Source organism: Balaenoptera acutorostrata, chromosome 3 (genome assembly GCF_949987535.1).
Source record: "Balaenoptera acutorostrata chromosome 3, mBalAcu1.1, whole genome shotgun sequence".
Classification (NCBI taxonomy): domain Eukaryota; kingdom Metazoa; phylum Chordata; class Mammalia; order Artiodactyla; family Balaenopteridae; genus Balaenoptera; species Balaenoptera acutorostrata.
The window spans coordinates 135,465,531-135,481,499 of record NC_080066.1 but is presented as its reverse complement, the minus strand read 5'-3'; the positions used below and the strand labels follow the sequence as shown (position 1 = coordinate 135,481,499).

The following is a 15,969-nucleotide window of genomic DNA, read 5'->3' as shown; positions in this document are numbered from 1 at the left end:
TGTAAAGAACTTTTTTTATCAGTCCTAAATGGAGATTGAAATACCCCAGTAGAAAAACCCTTTACAACTTCAGTAGCTTCTCTTTGGTGGAGAAAGATTATTCATTTAGTCATCCAGCAAGTATTTAGTGAGCATGTGCTTTCTGTCATGCGCAGTGCAGGTGGTACAAAGGTGATGTCACCAAGACAAGCGTAGCCCTTTGCCTTTCTGTGGAGAGGAAGGGAAGCAAGTAATGATCAAAGGCATCATACACTGAGTATGGGCTGTGGACGACGGAACCAGCAGCTTCAGGGATGGGGCTACAGAGGAAGGAACTATTTCTCCATAGGGTAGTCAGGGGAGGCCTCTCTGAGGAGGTGACATTTAAGTTGGGTATTAATTGTTTGGATAAATAATACATTATCAGGTCCAAGCAGCTCAGACATCAGTTTCGTTTGTGCTGGCTCCATTTAGGCCCATTTGCTTAGCTTACATTCCACTCAGCGAAAATCATAAACAATGAAATATTAATGTCTGGCCATGGACCTTTTATTACTAAAGAGTAAAGCATAGCCATCAATAATGTATTGACAAAACCACAAATCACACAAATCCAGGTTCACTAATGTTTTTGTTGAAACTAAAGCTGTTTGTGTACGGCTCTTGTTTTTACACTTTAGATATGGAGCATAATAACCCTGCTTACACGATCAGCGCTGCGTTGTGCTATGCGACTCAGCTGGTCAACATTTTGTCTCATATACTCGACGTAAATCTTCCCAAAAAGCTGTGCAACAGGCAAGTAATTGAAGACGGTGACGTCGTCTTTATCACGGCTCTCTCATGTTCCTATTGTGTTCTTTATTCTAATAAAAACAAAAACAAGAATTTAAGTATTATCAAGAGAGAAGAGGTCTGACCACGAAATATTGAGATTGATTTCATAAGCCTAATGTGCAAATCTGTGTCATTATCTTACAATTGCACATGACGTCTTTGAAAAGACCATGGAATTCTCCCATGTGAAAAGATAATTTAAGGGAAAACCAGGATATTCAGAGGGCATGCTTATGTGTAAGAACTGGATAAATTATAACACTTCTATTTTTTTTCTAAATGAAAAACACGTGGTTTAAAATTGTTTTAAATTGTAAAGGTTTATAGTCCACCCAGTTCCTACGAAGACCTTCCTGTCTCCCTCCGGTTGTCCTTGCGTTTCAAGTAAATATTAATGTGTGTTATTACCACTACCACCACCCCCCTTTAAACACAGAAGGTATCATGCCAAACTAAGGTGTTTTGCACCTTGCTTTTTAAATTTGTTATTTATTTACGAAGATTTGTTGAGCACCTGCTATGTGCCAGGCACTGTTCTAGGCACTGAGGGGGTACAGTGGTGATGAAAACATAACCTCTGCCCTTCTGGCACTTAACTTTAACGGAGAGACACATGATAAACGAACAGGACGGCAGGTGGTGATGAGTGCTCGGGAGACCATTAGAGCAGGTGAAAGAGCGGGCTTGTGAGGGCAAGGAAGGGTTTACCACGTCTGACTGGACAGGTGTGCAATCACATGTCAACCTGGGGGAGGCCGGGAGCAGGCCACAGGGATCCCTGGGCAAGGAGAAGGGCAGGTGCAGAGCCTGGGGAGAGTGAGAGAACGAGGCAACAGGGTCAGGAGGCTGCAGATTCTGTGGTGCCTTATAGGGCCGTCGTTGGCTTTCAGCCGTCACTCTGCCTAATGTGGATAGTAGCAAAGTTTTTGTTTGTACAGGTATACCAAGATCATACTGGTCTGCCCTGTCCCCTATTTATACTTCAAGGAAGAATCTTGTACATTCGTTGTTTTATTAGTGTGCAAGCATTTGTGTAGAGTGAGTTTTCAGATGTAGGATTGCTTGGTCAAAAGATACGTGTGTTTGAAATTTTATGGATGTGGTGAAATTGCTATGAGAGCAGTAGTTCATCCTTAGAAGAGTTTCTGTTAAGTGCAGTTTATTAAGAGCAAAGGACATGGGGTATATTTTGTACTGAACTGTAGTGTGAAGCATACTCTTCAAAATGAACATTTTACCATAGAATTTCTTCAAAAATCACAACTTTACAAATCGTACATTTGTTTTACAGTGAATTTTGTGGAGAAAACCTCAGCAAACAGAAATTTACTCGAGCAGTGAAGAAACTAAATACAAATATTCTTTACCTGTGCTTTTCTCAGGTATGGAAAATAACGCTGTGAGCTAATTTTTAATTTGCTACATGGTTGAAAATATTAATCAGTTTTTTTCTTTTTCTAGCATGTAAATTTAGATCAATTACAACCACTGCATACTCTCAGGAATCTAATGTACTTGGTCAGTCCGAACGCTGAACACCTAGGCAGGTAAGAAGGGTGTTTGTTACTTTTCTCTAAGTGGTGGTGTTACGACGACTTTTAAGTAGAGTTGCTGTATGTGTGGGCAGAGAACAGGGGCCTGATCCCAAGCCCCAAACTCTCCAGAAGAGACAAAGATAACACAGTCCTGTATGGAAGGAAACAAGGGCTAGTCATATTTGATCCCTTATGGTCCTTACATAATCATTTCTCAGAGGAAATTAGTATCAAACATTTTTAACACCTAAAACAGAATAGAAAAACCCTTATATTCCTGGAGTAGGGACTTCTTGTGCTGTCCCTGAAGACCAAAGTCTGTTACTTTGAATCCACATCTGATTCTTCCTTAGCTCTGCCTAGTGTCTCTCCTGATTCTTGTGCATTTTCTTTTGAGCCTGTTCATTCTTTCCCATCATAACAATTATTCACAATTTTCTTTTTGTCACTGAGTCTATCTGGCCACCATTTGTTGGAGATAAAGGGTATGAGAAGTTTATGAGATGAGCTAGTTTGAAATCCATTATCTTATAAACAGGAGTAAGTAACAAAAAAAGACCAACCAGGACTGGTCTATGGGATCTTTTTAGTCTCTCAGCCCTTAAAAGCATGACATAGATGAGGCTTATCTTTGGGACCAAACAAGCACCCATTCTCTGGGTGCTTATCTTTTTCCCTTGCTCTGAGCAGTCTGTCTATACACTTCTGCAGATATGACTCGGTTAATGTATTTGAACTTTTGAAAGAGAAGAAAGAAAAACGAAAGGTGGGAAAGTTCTTTTGGGACTCCCTTCCCCATCATTCACTTTCTTTGACACTGGAACCGTGGCTCAAGGGGAGACCCCCTCCATGTTGCAGTGAATTTAACCTTGGTAATCTGCCCTTAATCTTGGTAATCTGCCCTTAACCTTGTTTTTTGTTTCTTCTCTTCCTCAACAACCCCCCATTTAAAACCATAGTTAACTTTTCTGGGACACAGACCCCTCTGGGAAAAGCTGTGAAATCTCTTCAGGAAACTGCACATACACCTAGAATTTTGTGCCATTTTAGAGGGAGTTCATTCTCCTCACCCCAAATCCCATTCATTAGTTTATAAGCCTCAGAAACCTGTTAGAAATCCATCCCGTTTTTAGTGGTTGATTCCTGTGAGTTTGCTTGCCATCCTCTCTATACATTATTTGTAAAGCATTCCACGTTAGGAAATTTATCCTTAATAATAACAGCTAATGTTTATTGAGCCAATATTTATAGACACTGTGCCAACTGCTTTACCTGCATAAGATCAACCTGATAGATGGGAGAAAAGCAATGAATAAAATTCAGTTCCCATTAATAATTAAAGGAAAACAATTAGCAAATTAAAAATAGGTTATTAATAAAGGCTACTTACTACAAACCTACAGCAAAAGCTACTATACTTAATGACATGTTACTTACATTGATATTTAATAGAACCTTTCCCTTACAGTCAGGAAAAGCCAAGAATGCCTGCTATCACTGCTATGTTAACATTGCTGTGGAGGCCTAGCCAAGGCAAAAGATTTTTACAAAGAAGTAAGGTGTGTTTATATTGGAAAGAAGGTGAGATTGGTAGATGGTGTGATTATTGAACTGGTTATCCAAGAGAACTAAGGAACTCTTAGAAGTGATAGTTCAGTATGGTGCCTAGATACAAGCTCAACGTACAAAGACCAATTGCTCTCTTATATGCCAACAGCAGCTAGTTAGAAAATGTAATGGAAAAAAGGTCCCTTTTATTGTAGCAACAAAAAATATAAATTATATAAGAATAATCATTACAAAATATTTGTAAACCTATATAAAGAAAATATGAAACTTAAAAAAAAATTATTCAACATGTATTTCCTGAACGTCTGTCAGGCACTGTATGAGGTATGGGACTGAATGAAAGTAAGTCCGATGCCGCGAAGACCCTTAGGATTTTCTAGGACAGGAAGCCTCAGTATGGTAAAAATGCCACTTCTGCCCAAAAGGAAACCTGATCAGAATTTCAACAGATATTTCACTTTGTTAAGCTGATTCCAAAGTTCAACTAGAAGCACAGTCTGAAAGGAAATTTTGAAAAAGAATAATAAGGGATGGGCTTGGCCCCTTTTAAAACATAGTATAAAGGTAATTAAAACCTTTATTCTGTGCTGTTAGCATGCAAATAGGTGGAGCAATTAGAGGAAGAAAATAAAGAGGCCAAAAACAGGCCCTTGTGTATGTAGGAATATAATAGATGATAGGGTGGCATGTTGAATCGGATAATAATAGCAGCTCAGTGGTGGTAGGCCAGTTGGGTATTTATATGGGGAAAAGTTGGAATCATACTACATTCCATATGTAAAAATAAATTCCAGATGATATGAAAGACATTATTACTTTATTTTTTAATAAAAACTGTAAAATAACTAGGAGAAAAGATGATTTTTATAATCACAGGGTGGGGAGGGAATTCCAAGCAAGCTACAAAACCCAAAAACCATGAAGGAAAGGAGTTACACATTTTACTGTGTCAAAACAAAATGTCTCTGGTAAAAGATACCATAAACAAAGTTAAAAGACAAGCAACAGGTATGTTTTGCAACCTTTATAATAGCGGATTAAAATCTAGACTACTTAAATCTTTCAAATCCATAAAAGAAAGATAAACCTAATAGAAAAATAGACAAAGGATTCAGGCAGGCATTTCACACAAAAGAAGTGCAAGTAGTCAGTATTCAAATGGAAAAAAATCTTCAGCCTCAGTCAAGAATAAAGAAATGCACTTCTAAACAGCTTTCTAGTTTTCAACCATCAGTTTGGCAAAAATGGAAAGGATTGATGATAACCCAGTGTTGCTGGTTGTTCAGGAAAACAAACACCTTTCTTTTAGGGCTGGATTTCTTTGGTGGGTCTGAAGTTTTCTTTGGGCTGCCCTCAAGTCAGCTCTCCATTTAGAGGGCTCTGTCTGACAGGAGTACACGTGCACAGCCAGGCTGTGGAGTTCGTGTCTGTGAGCCAGGAGGTCAGGAGGTAAGCCTCAGGAGGCCCCTTTCACACTTGCCTCAGTCAGGATCAAGGCTCTAGAGAGGTTGTTAATAAACCTGGGTGGGACTTCCTGGTTCCATTGAGACCAGCTGAACTGAAGATCCCATCCTGAATGCAACATAAACTTTTTTTTTCTTTGAAATAAATTCAAACTTACAGAAAAAATGCAAAAAATAAAAATAGTACAAAGACACATATACCCTTTGCCCAGATTCACCTTTGTTGGTATTTTTACCATGTTTGCTTATCATTTGTGCAGTTTCTCTCTCTCTTATCTTCATAAATACACACACGTACACAAAAAACTTTTTTTTCTGAACCCTATGAGGATGTTACATACATCATGGCTGTTGACCCTTAAATACTTCAATATGTATTTTTTAAAAATAGGGATATTTTCTTGCTTTTAACCACAGTACAGTTATCAACATCAGCAAATTTAACATTGATACAATACTGCCATATGCACATTTTGTCAGTGGACCAAAAATGTCCTTTATAGCACCTCACCCCAAGTACAGGGTCCAGTCTTGAGTTGGATGTTGTGTTTAGTTGCTATGTTTCTTTAACCTCCTTTAAATCTGGAACATTTTCACAGCCTCGTTTGTTTTTCATGACATTACCGTTTTTTCCCTCTTTTTTTTAGTAGAACTTTTATTCTGATGTTTCCTTGAAATGAGATCAGGTTATACATTCCAGGCTGGAATGCTGCCTAGGTAAATGTCTCCTGGGTGTCACATCCAGAGGCCCACAGTGGCCATCTGTCCCTCATTGGTGATGTTAATTCGATCACCCAGTCAGGATGCCTTCCACCTTCTCCTCTGTACACTTCCTATGTTTTTCCTTCCTTGCAACTAAGGAGCAGTCAGTTGGGAGACGCTTTGAGACTGTGCAGTTATCCTCATCAGAATTTTCCCCTGGATTTAATATCTATTGATTTTTCTTATATGATCCACTCTTTACCATGATTAACACATCATTTTTATCCAAAGTTTATAGTTTACAGTAGGGTTCACTCTTGAGGTTGTATATTCTATCATATAATATTCTTGAAATATTTTGCAAAAGAGACTTCCTAAAAGCCAAAAAGAACATTTTGTTGCCTTAATCGATGAGAATAACTCCCTACAGCATCATGAAAGAATGAGTACTCTTGGCTTCAGAGTCCTGAATAAAAAGATATCAGTTATTCAGCTAAACTGAAGACTGAAGGAATGATTTGAAAATCTTTATTCCCAAAGCCATTAAGTGAAAAGACTTAATTCTTTTGCTAGTTAATTTTGTGTGGGGGGTGTGTGGCTTGGGGTGTGCTGGGCAGATAATAGACCTTTAAGCTAGAAGTGACAGGACAGAGGCTGAGTGGAAAAATGTCTTCTCTCACAGGTTACTCGTTGGAACTAAAATTGTTCAGACTGGCCACTTTGGGAATCATTTACTAGTTTTTTCTTTTTTTTTTTTTAACATCTTTATTAGAGTATAGTTGCTTTACAGTGTTGTGTTAGTTTCTGCTGTACAACAAAGTGAATCAGCTATACATATACATATATCCCCATATCGCCTCTCTCTCTTGTGCTTCCCTCCCACCCTCCGTATAGTTTTTTCATTAGAAGTACTTAATTGGGCACTTTCTCCAGGCCAGCCGGACTCTGCCCCATGCAGTTCCAAGCAGAGAACTGGAGTCCCCGTGGCTTCCGGCAGGGAGCTCTGCCTGGAGGGAGTGTCATTTCCCCCCCCGTGTATCACTCCTGCCTGTTTCCTGGGAAAACCCTTAAAGAGAGGGCCTGGGGGTGACGGCAGTCTCATGCCGAGAGGGACCCCAAGAGGAGATCTGGCAGCATCAAATAGGAACAGAAAACAGGCTGTGCCTCTTGGGCTGGCAGCAAGGAAGTGACTGCCGTGGAGAGCTGACCTGGGTCTATGAGGGAGCCTGGGGGGTTTGGGAGATGAAACCTGGCAGCAGATGCTGAGGCCCCCTGGACAGTGGAGCTGAACAGAACAGAATCCAAGAGCTTTGTGTTCAGGAAAAGAGGGAGCCCAGCTAAGGCACTTACATTGTGACCATTTTTTGGTAGGCAGCTGCCATGAGGAGAGGGGTGGAGGGAGGCTGACCGGAGGAGGTGGGACCCCGGTGAGGAGTGGGGTGGGGGTGGGGTGCAGGGAGGGCCTGAGCCGGGGGACACAGGGTGGAAAGGGGGCTTATTTGGTCATAGCAGGCGGGAGCGTGAGGGAGGAGGGGAAGAGCCCCCGCTGGCTTGTGTTTTGCGACTGGTTGGCTCAGACATCTGAGAGGCCAACGGGGACTCCAGTGCCTGGAACAGAAATGCTGGCTCTATGCTATTGCTGTGTTTTAGCTGGGAAGCAGGGCTGTCTTGGAAGAATGAAGGTTGCTTGACCCTGGGAAAAGTGAGTCAGAAGGTACAGGTCTTGTGAGGTGCACCGGAGGCCAGCGCTAGGCTTTTATCATCATAAAGGCTGCAGAGAAGTTTGCACCATAGACTAAAATGACAGGCTGTACAATTCTAAGTTATTTCTCATGTCTGTTGTTTATGCTAATGTCTGTCATTTTCCCCAAAGTAACTGTCAGTGAAACTCTTAAGTGAACCAAGGCCTCGTGTCCTGATCTTGGGGACAGCAGGGGGGAGGCTGCTGGAGTGATGTGACCCCACCCTGTAGCTGGCTGCAGGGAACCCCCCGGAGGGGCAGTAGGCGGGGTGACTGCCCACCCAGAGGCCATGCAGCCTGGCCCCCCTGAGGCAGGAGCTAGAAAGGGGGCAGGGAAGAGCGGCAGGGGCCGTGTGGCCTTTGCTCACAGGGGTTCCCCAGTGGCCCTGAGGAGCGGTCACAGGGGATGAGGCCTGACTTGGAGGTGATGGTGTCATCAGGGACCTTGGGGAAATAAAAATAGTTTCCTCCTGAAATATGGCGCAGAAATATGCACTATTCCAGATGAATATGTTCTAAATAGTTGTATCTCATTCAATGCTGTAAATGTGTCCCTAGAAAATTATGTAATGATATCTTAAAATGCGTGCAGGAGCTTGCTATTGACACTAATCCAAGGAAGCTTTGCTAACATGCATACAACCCTATCATTTAGCCCCTGTGAGTCTTAAGAGTTTAATAATTGGGGGCTTCCATGAGGCAGAGAACACCTGTACAGTTTTATTGTTCCACTGATATGCCCGTGTATGCATCAAGTGACTGTTTGTCAGAATTCTCTCATTGGCATGCATGGATACTGTGGTGGTTTGAAACAGGAAATCGTATGTTGGACCAGCATGCCTAGTCTCAGCGGATGGCTTTTTTCCATCCAGGGTCTTCCCAAGTAGGTTGAGTTGAGGGAAAGTGTGGTGTGGTGTTTTTTTCATTACTTGGATGGCCATTATTATTTAGGTAAAGAAAAGCTCGATTCTAGACCAGTCGTGGGTGTGGTGAGGGCTCTGGGCCTGCCTCGTGTCCCATCGGGTCTTATGTTGCAAGAGGGGTGCTTGTCTTAAAGGGGCCCTCACTGTCTGCGCACAGGTCGGGACCCTTTGAAGTGCGAGCAGATCTGGAGGAGTCCATGGAGTTTGTGGATCCCGGAGTTGCTGGAGAATCAGATGAGAGTGGAGACGAGCACGTAAGTGACGAGGAAACCGACCTGGGCACCGACTGGGAGAACTTGCCCAGCCCCCGGTTCTGTGACATTCCTTCGCAGCCCGTGGAAGTCTCCGAGAGCCAGAGCACCCAGGCGTCCCCGCCCATTGCGAGCAGCAGTGCTGGTGGGATGATCTCCTCGGCCGCGGCCTCCGTCACCTCCTGGTTTAAAGCTTACACTGGACACCGTTAACGAGCAGGGACTGCGCCGCACCAGATCGGCCTGGAGAAAGCTCTTCCTCCACGCCCTAGTAAACGTTACGTGTTAGCTAAGATAGTGCCTGGAACAGAAAGAGGTGAAGCTGTTGGGTTTTTTTTAAAACAGGGAGACAAGCATTTCTCTTTGTCGACTGGGCCGTGGCGGTGACTGACATGCTTATGATAATTAACAGAACAGAGGGGTCTCAGGTCCTTCTCCCAGACCAGCGCCGGTGGAGGAAGGCCCTGTGTGCATGGCCAGTTCTTTTGAGGCAGAAACACACAGAACCCCTTCCAACCACAGGCCGTTGGCCCCAGAGACGCGGCTGCCGTGGTGGCCCCTGTGATGCTAAGGCTGTTCCTAAACACTTTGCTTCAGAGGTTGAATCACAAGGAAGTGATTCCTCATGGTTAGGATTTGAAAGGTAACTGTTGACTATGAGTTTGTTTTTATGCCATTATTTTTTGTACAGAGAACAAGCAGGCAGTTTGAAACACTTGATTTCTTTATAATTTGGTCATGCTTGGTTTTTAGGTCAAGGATTTTTGTCTTGTTTTCAAAGGGTAGGGGTTTTTTTGGTGGGGGAGAGGTAGTTTAAAAAATGATTTCACTTGTGCTGCTGTCTTGTGGCCTGTGGGACGTTCCTGTTTTCTTTCTCCCCACACAGCAAAGAAACTAAGGTCCTTTTTTCTGTAGGACCCACATCCATGAAGAGAAGAAATCCTGGCTGCAGTAATGTCCTAGAGATTTAAGAACTATTTCCTTGGATTTTGAGGGGAATTAAGTTCATTCGTACCTAGATTATTGAATTCCTACCATCCACACTATGTGCATTTTGATATTGAACTTATTTTCTGTGAGTGAAAAATAAGTGATTAAGGTTATTCCCTTATGGAAGCTAAATTCCTGCCTGGGCACAGGTTAAAAGCCACTGAAGTGGCCTGTGGTCATTTTTCTGGTGTCTGGTTTCTTTCTAAGGGATTTAGTAAGTGGCAGGTTTTTCTAGGGAAAACCACCCTGCTTGTTTGTTTCCTAGAGGTCTTTGTTGCTCTAAAGACACTACCTTTGCTCTGAAATGCAGAGCACATCATTACAGCTAATACCGCTCTTCTGTATCCTGGGAAAGCTCTGATGGAAAGAATTTTCCCTCACCAAGAGATCCTTTTCAGCTAATGTGTCTTGTCATTCTCTTAGTGACAATCTTGTAAGAAAGCTGTAGAGAGGCATTATGTACAAATATGTAAGTAGATTTTTATTTTTAATAACTGCAAAAAGAAATCTATGTAACAACTACAAAGTGAAATCCAATGAAAAATTCCTAACAGGCATTATCACCATATCTCGTTAGTGTGATTAGCATGATAGTACCTCATAAATCACTTGGAGGTTTGCCCTGCCCTATAGCTTCTTTTCTCCTTGTAATTATTATAGTTGATACTTTGCCTCCAAATCCGAGGTGCTATATATAGCTCTTGCTGTTGGTATATTTAGTGTTTGGGTAGAGTTTGGGGTAGAATTGCAGAAGGGTGTTTATTCCTATCCAGGAGTCCCAAGTTCCTGACTATAAATTTTCCACTTAGGGAGGAAACAGGCTTTTCTCCTTGTGGGTTCTTATACAGCCAGTATCTGTTTTAAGTGCTGGGCTTCATGATTGCTGGGTTGCATTGTCCCATCCAGGTCTGTAGTGTAGTTCATAGAGGGAGGCTGTGGTAGACTTTAACAAATACCAAATGAACTTAAAATCCCATAAGAGTTGTCTAGGCACTCAAACCCTCAGAAAGAAGAGCTTAGTCTTAAGTGTTGGAACACTGGGATTCGGGGCTTGGGGGCAGGGAATGACTTCAGCTGAAAGATGCACAACAGTCATGGTTTGTCTCAAGTATTCCTCTTATGAAACCATGAGATCGCAAACCAGAGTAATTCAACAAAACTTACAAGGATATGGGAAATGTAGGGATTGATAGGGTATGTTTTGTTGTTAATATCAACTGGAGGCACTTTACTTAGGGTTAAATGATCAAACCTTTTATGGTTTTGAACACCAACATACTGGCTTACACTGCTGAGATATTTTGGTTTTCATTATTTTGCACTGGATCCACCCTGTAAATATTCTTAAGTATACATTTCAACCACTGTTTTTTCTACTCTCTTTGCTGCTCATTAAAATCTTTCATGTAGGTGCCAGAACCATACGTACACAGCTTTTTAAAAAATTGAAGCTGGTATTTTTTTTTTAAACAACAAGCTATAGAACTTGGTCATGTTTTCCATCATAAGACGATTTGTTGAAACAAGGTAATACTAAAAAAACTCACAGGCACCAAATAGGCTGCTTAAAATGGTCTGTTAAAGACTTTTTTTGTAATGGAGTATAACTAAGAAAAGTTTTGCACATCTGTAAGTTAAGGGGAAAAACAGTGTCAGCATCGGGGAGTGGACAGGATTCATTTAAGGAGTCGTGTATTGATAATTTGGGGAAGAACATTTGGTGGCATGCTGTTAAAGAATCTACTTGCCGCGTCATGTTGCAGGGATTCCCCACTGCTCTGCGACTTCCAAACCAGTTTGAGTCATACAAATGTTTTCTAAACTATTATTGTATTATTGCAATAAATCTTTTAACAGTACTTTGCAAATATGTATATCTTTTTCAAGCTCTGATTATTCATTTCTGCTGAATACATTGAGGGTAGCAAGAATGAGATCTAACTCTGGAGTATTTTATACAAATTATAGGATAATTTTTTTAAGAATTTTTTGCCAGGTAATGAAAAATGCCCGTTAATACTTTTTTAAAATTATAGTGGTATTAACAATAATGGTCCATCTTTAGTAAGCTCGAAAATCAGTCGCTTACCGGTTACATCTTTCTCTAAAGATGCATTTTTCTCCTGTAGCCATCATTTGATGCAGGTCTCTGGCAGTGATATTTATTATTTATTTATTTTTGGGGGCTGCGTCGGGTCTCAGTTGCCGTATGCGGGATCTTTCGTTGTGTTGTGTGGGCTTCTCTCTAGTTGTGACGTGCAGGGTTTTTTTATCTCTTCTCTAGTTGCGGCGCACAGGCTCCAGGGCGCGTGGGCTCTAGTTTGCGGCACGTGGGCTCCAGTTGAGATGCAAGAGCTCAGTAGTTGTGGCGCACAGCTTAGTTGCACCGCGGCATGTGGGATCTTAGTTCCCCGACCAGGAATCAAACCCGCATCCTCTGCGTTGTAAGGTGGATTCTTTACCACTGGACCACCAGGGAAGTCCCTTTTTTAAAAAAACAAAAACAAAAACAAACCAGAAACCACCAGTGGGACAGTCTTTTCTAGAAGAAAAGGGATGGTAAAACAGCAAGAGCCACATCAGTGACTTTTTTGTTGTGCTTTTTCTGGGAAGGAGTGAGGGATAGTCTGGTGGGGAGAAAATCTGATGGAGAATTCAAATGGTCCCTTTAAAAAAGTGAGAAATAGGCAGGAGGTGTCTGCCAGCACTAGGTAAGTGTTGACAAGCGGGCTGGAGTCAGTGGAGTGGAAGCAGCTCAGCGTCATGAGGGCACTAATAACCTCCAGGTGCATATCAGCTTGTTCATCGTCTCCCCTCTGGGCGTGGTTTTCTGGCATTTACTGTATGACTTCAGAAGACACCTGGATTTTGAGGAAAGGGCTCTCCTACCCTTCCCAGCAACTTATTTCCCTAAATTTAAAACATTATTAGGAAGACATCTCTACAGCATAAGCAAGTAGGTGGCTCTAGATTTCGGTAAGAAAGTGGCAAGTGGTTTGGAAGTAGTAGATGGGAGGGACACACCTCCCAATCCAAAGTTGATTAATGAATGATAGAAATGGGGCATATCTTCTGTGTCAGCAGTGTAATAGTTGCCTTCAAAGTAGTAAGGACCACGTCTAGCACCCACCCACAGGGTGGTGCCCTTATTTTCTGGCCCAGGGGCATTGGTACTGGCTTAAGTTGGGAGTTCTACTGCATTGATGGCCTTTGAGAAAAAGCCTGCTAAGAGCTGGAGAGCTCCCGCAGAGGTCTCTGATATACTACGCCCAAGATCTTTAGCACCTAATTTCTCTGGAGTTGCTGCTGCTCACGGTGTGATCCTAGGACCTGCAGCATCACCTGGGAGCTTGTGAGAAATGAAGGGTCTTGGGTGCCATCAGAATCAGAATTATTTCAATAATACGTATGTACATTAACATTTTAAAAGCACTGACCAGGACTTCCCTGGTGGTCCAGGGGTTAAGAATCCGCCTTCCAGTGCAGGGGACGTGGGTTCGATTCCTGGTCGGGGAACTAAGATCCTACATGCTGCGGGGCAACTCAGCCTGTGCACCACAACTACTGAGCCCACGTGCCGCAACTACAGAGCCCACGTGGGCTGCAACTAAGACCCAACACAGCCAAAATATAAGTAAATAAATAAATATTTTTTAATAAATCCGTTTCTCTGGAGAGCTCTCTAGAGAACCTCTGCTTGCCATGTCTTAAAAAAAAGCATTGACCTATATAGCAGTGCTGTGCAATATAATATTTAATGTAGCCCAACACATCTGATTTTTTTTTTTTCACACATCTGATTTTAAACTTTCTGGTAGTCTCATTAAAAAAGGTAAAAAGAAATAGGTAAAATGTATTTTTATAATAGAATTTAACTCAAGATATCCAAAAACATTATTTCATCTAGTAAGCATGAAAAATACTAAGAGGGCAGAGGGGCTGCAGGAGGGTTCATTTGTATTCTTGCCCTGGGCCACAAAAATTGGGGAAGGCTTGCCCCTGTATCTACACACTTGTAATAAACCCTCCTTGAATTCACTCTTTTTGGGTGTGTCAGTAGTTTCCTGTTGAGAAGGTACACAATAAAGAGCCTCTGCAGAGCACACACTGAAAGCCTGAAAGCGAGGCTCCTGGCCTTGGAAAAGGATAAGATCATGCAAGAGGTCCCAGCTTAGATGCCAGGGGCAGCCAAAGCACCATCTCTGCTTAGAAGAAGAATCAGTCAGGGCTGGGGTAGAAGGAGGTTTGTGGCAGGCCACGCACCCTGCAGCAGAATCGTGCTTGGCTGCCCATACGGGAGGCTTGGTGAGGTAGAGCAGAGAAGGCCAACAGCTCAGTCCCAGAATACGGAAGCTGGACGTGCCCAGGCTTGGCTCCATCCCTATCCTCCCACTGGACTGCAAACACTCAGTTATACAAACGGGCCATTTCCCCTTCTAATGGACGGGGGACCAACACAATTAAATACAACTTTGCTCTACATTTTACTGGTTGGCAACTAATTGATTTTGAATCTGTATCAACCTCTTCATACTACTTAATAGACATCTGAAAATACCAGTTGGTAAAGCAGCTATTTGATTTTCTGATCGGGGGCAGAGGGTGGACATAAAGGAGGGAAATAATTTAAATAGCACAAGTGATTCTGCCCCAATTAACTAGATGATGGGATCTGCTATCCCCCGAGTCTTGGTGTCTGTACACTGCTCATCATTCAGCAAGAACAAGCCCTCTTACAGGACTTAACGCATTTCCCACCACTGTACCCGGTGTATATCATTCTCTGCTGGGTGGGTGATGGACACACAGGACTTCCAAGAGTAAGTTCAGCTTTGTGCCATTTTCCCCCTAAATGCTAACTTTAGAACCTAATCCCTGCTGGGTTTTATCATTCCAAAGAGAAAAGCAAAACATTTAAGTAGGGCTTTCTAATTTTAAACTTTTATAGCCCCAAAAGAATCTTAATCCAAAAAGAATTTGAAACAACGGATCCCAAAATTAATTTGTTCTGAGGCCTGTTCTCTGCAAACTGAAGAGGGGATGGGGGCCTTTGAGAGGGGAAGGTTTCATTTTGCTTTTTAAACAGAGGAACACCACGTCTCACCAGAGCTGTGGTGTAAGAGATGGCCATCTCTCTGCTGCCACTCCCTTCCCAACTATCAACTTCAGTGGTCCTGCTCCTCTAAAATAACACCCAGGTCAAACAAACCACCTAGAATAGGGTTGCTGCCTAACTGTGGGTTTTGCTTAAACCAGTTAGTTAGGTGTAAATACACTGGAAGTCCCCAAAGGGTTCATAACCACAGTTTTGTTTGCTTTTCCCGTGAGGTTATGCAAACACCAGGTATGGCCACACACTTAGGTGCATGTCATTAGAAGGTACTGCACATTTCCCACAAAGATACTTCCACCAGTCTTGGAGATTGCAGCTCTAGCTTGTTTGAACCCAAAGGAAAACCCGGGATAGAAGCTGTCAGATTCCCCGAGTGCCAGTCACTGTGCACAGCAGAGAACGCCTTTACGTAAATGCAGCGTGGCCCCTGACAGTAAGAGCTAAATAACATCAGCTCCGGTTAGTGGTGCAGTCTACAGTGTATGGCGGCGTTGTAGCGCAGACTGGCTTTATTCTGTTTTTGACGTAGGCTGTGGGATGCAGGAGAGGAGGAGTAGCCAGTCTGCTGAGTAAAGAAGGAACAGAGGCTATTGGAGCCATGGAAAAATGCCCGGGAAGACCCACATGATAAGAATAGTGTCTGAGGCCAGTCCATAAAGTTTGGCAGGGAGGCTCTGACAAGTCCAAGTTAGAAGGGTGATTGGACAGAGTCCAGGAAGGGGACTCCTAGATCAAGCTTAACCATCAGTTCACAGCCTTCTGCAGCCAGAAAGCCCAAAGCAACTGCTGCCGGGGAAGCCACGACAAAGCCCAGATCATATCAAATACACAACTGACAGTTACCCAGCAAAACTCCTAGGGCTACT

General features: G+C 42.7%; 1 protein-coding gene across 1 annotated transcript in view; it reads left to right on the top strand.

The window, feature by feature from the left end:
- Positions 1-11,849, top strand: part of ATG14 (autophagy related 14) — a 37,555-nt gene extending 25,706 nt beyond the window's left edge. Inside the window, exons 7-10 of the mRNA XM_007192894.2 lie at positions 660-777; positions 2,108-2,198; positions 2,278-2,363; positions 8,907-11,849. Of these exons, the coding sequence (XP_007192956.1) occupies positions 660-777; positions 2,108-2,198; positions 2,278-2,363; positions 8,907-9,213 (602 nt within the window). The 3' untranslated portion in view covers positions 9,214-11,849. The remainder of the gene's footprint in view (positions 1-659; positions 778-2,107; positions 2,199-2,277; positions 2,364-8,906) is intronic.
- The last annotated feature ends 4,120 nt before the right edge of the window (positions 11,850-15,969 follow it).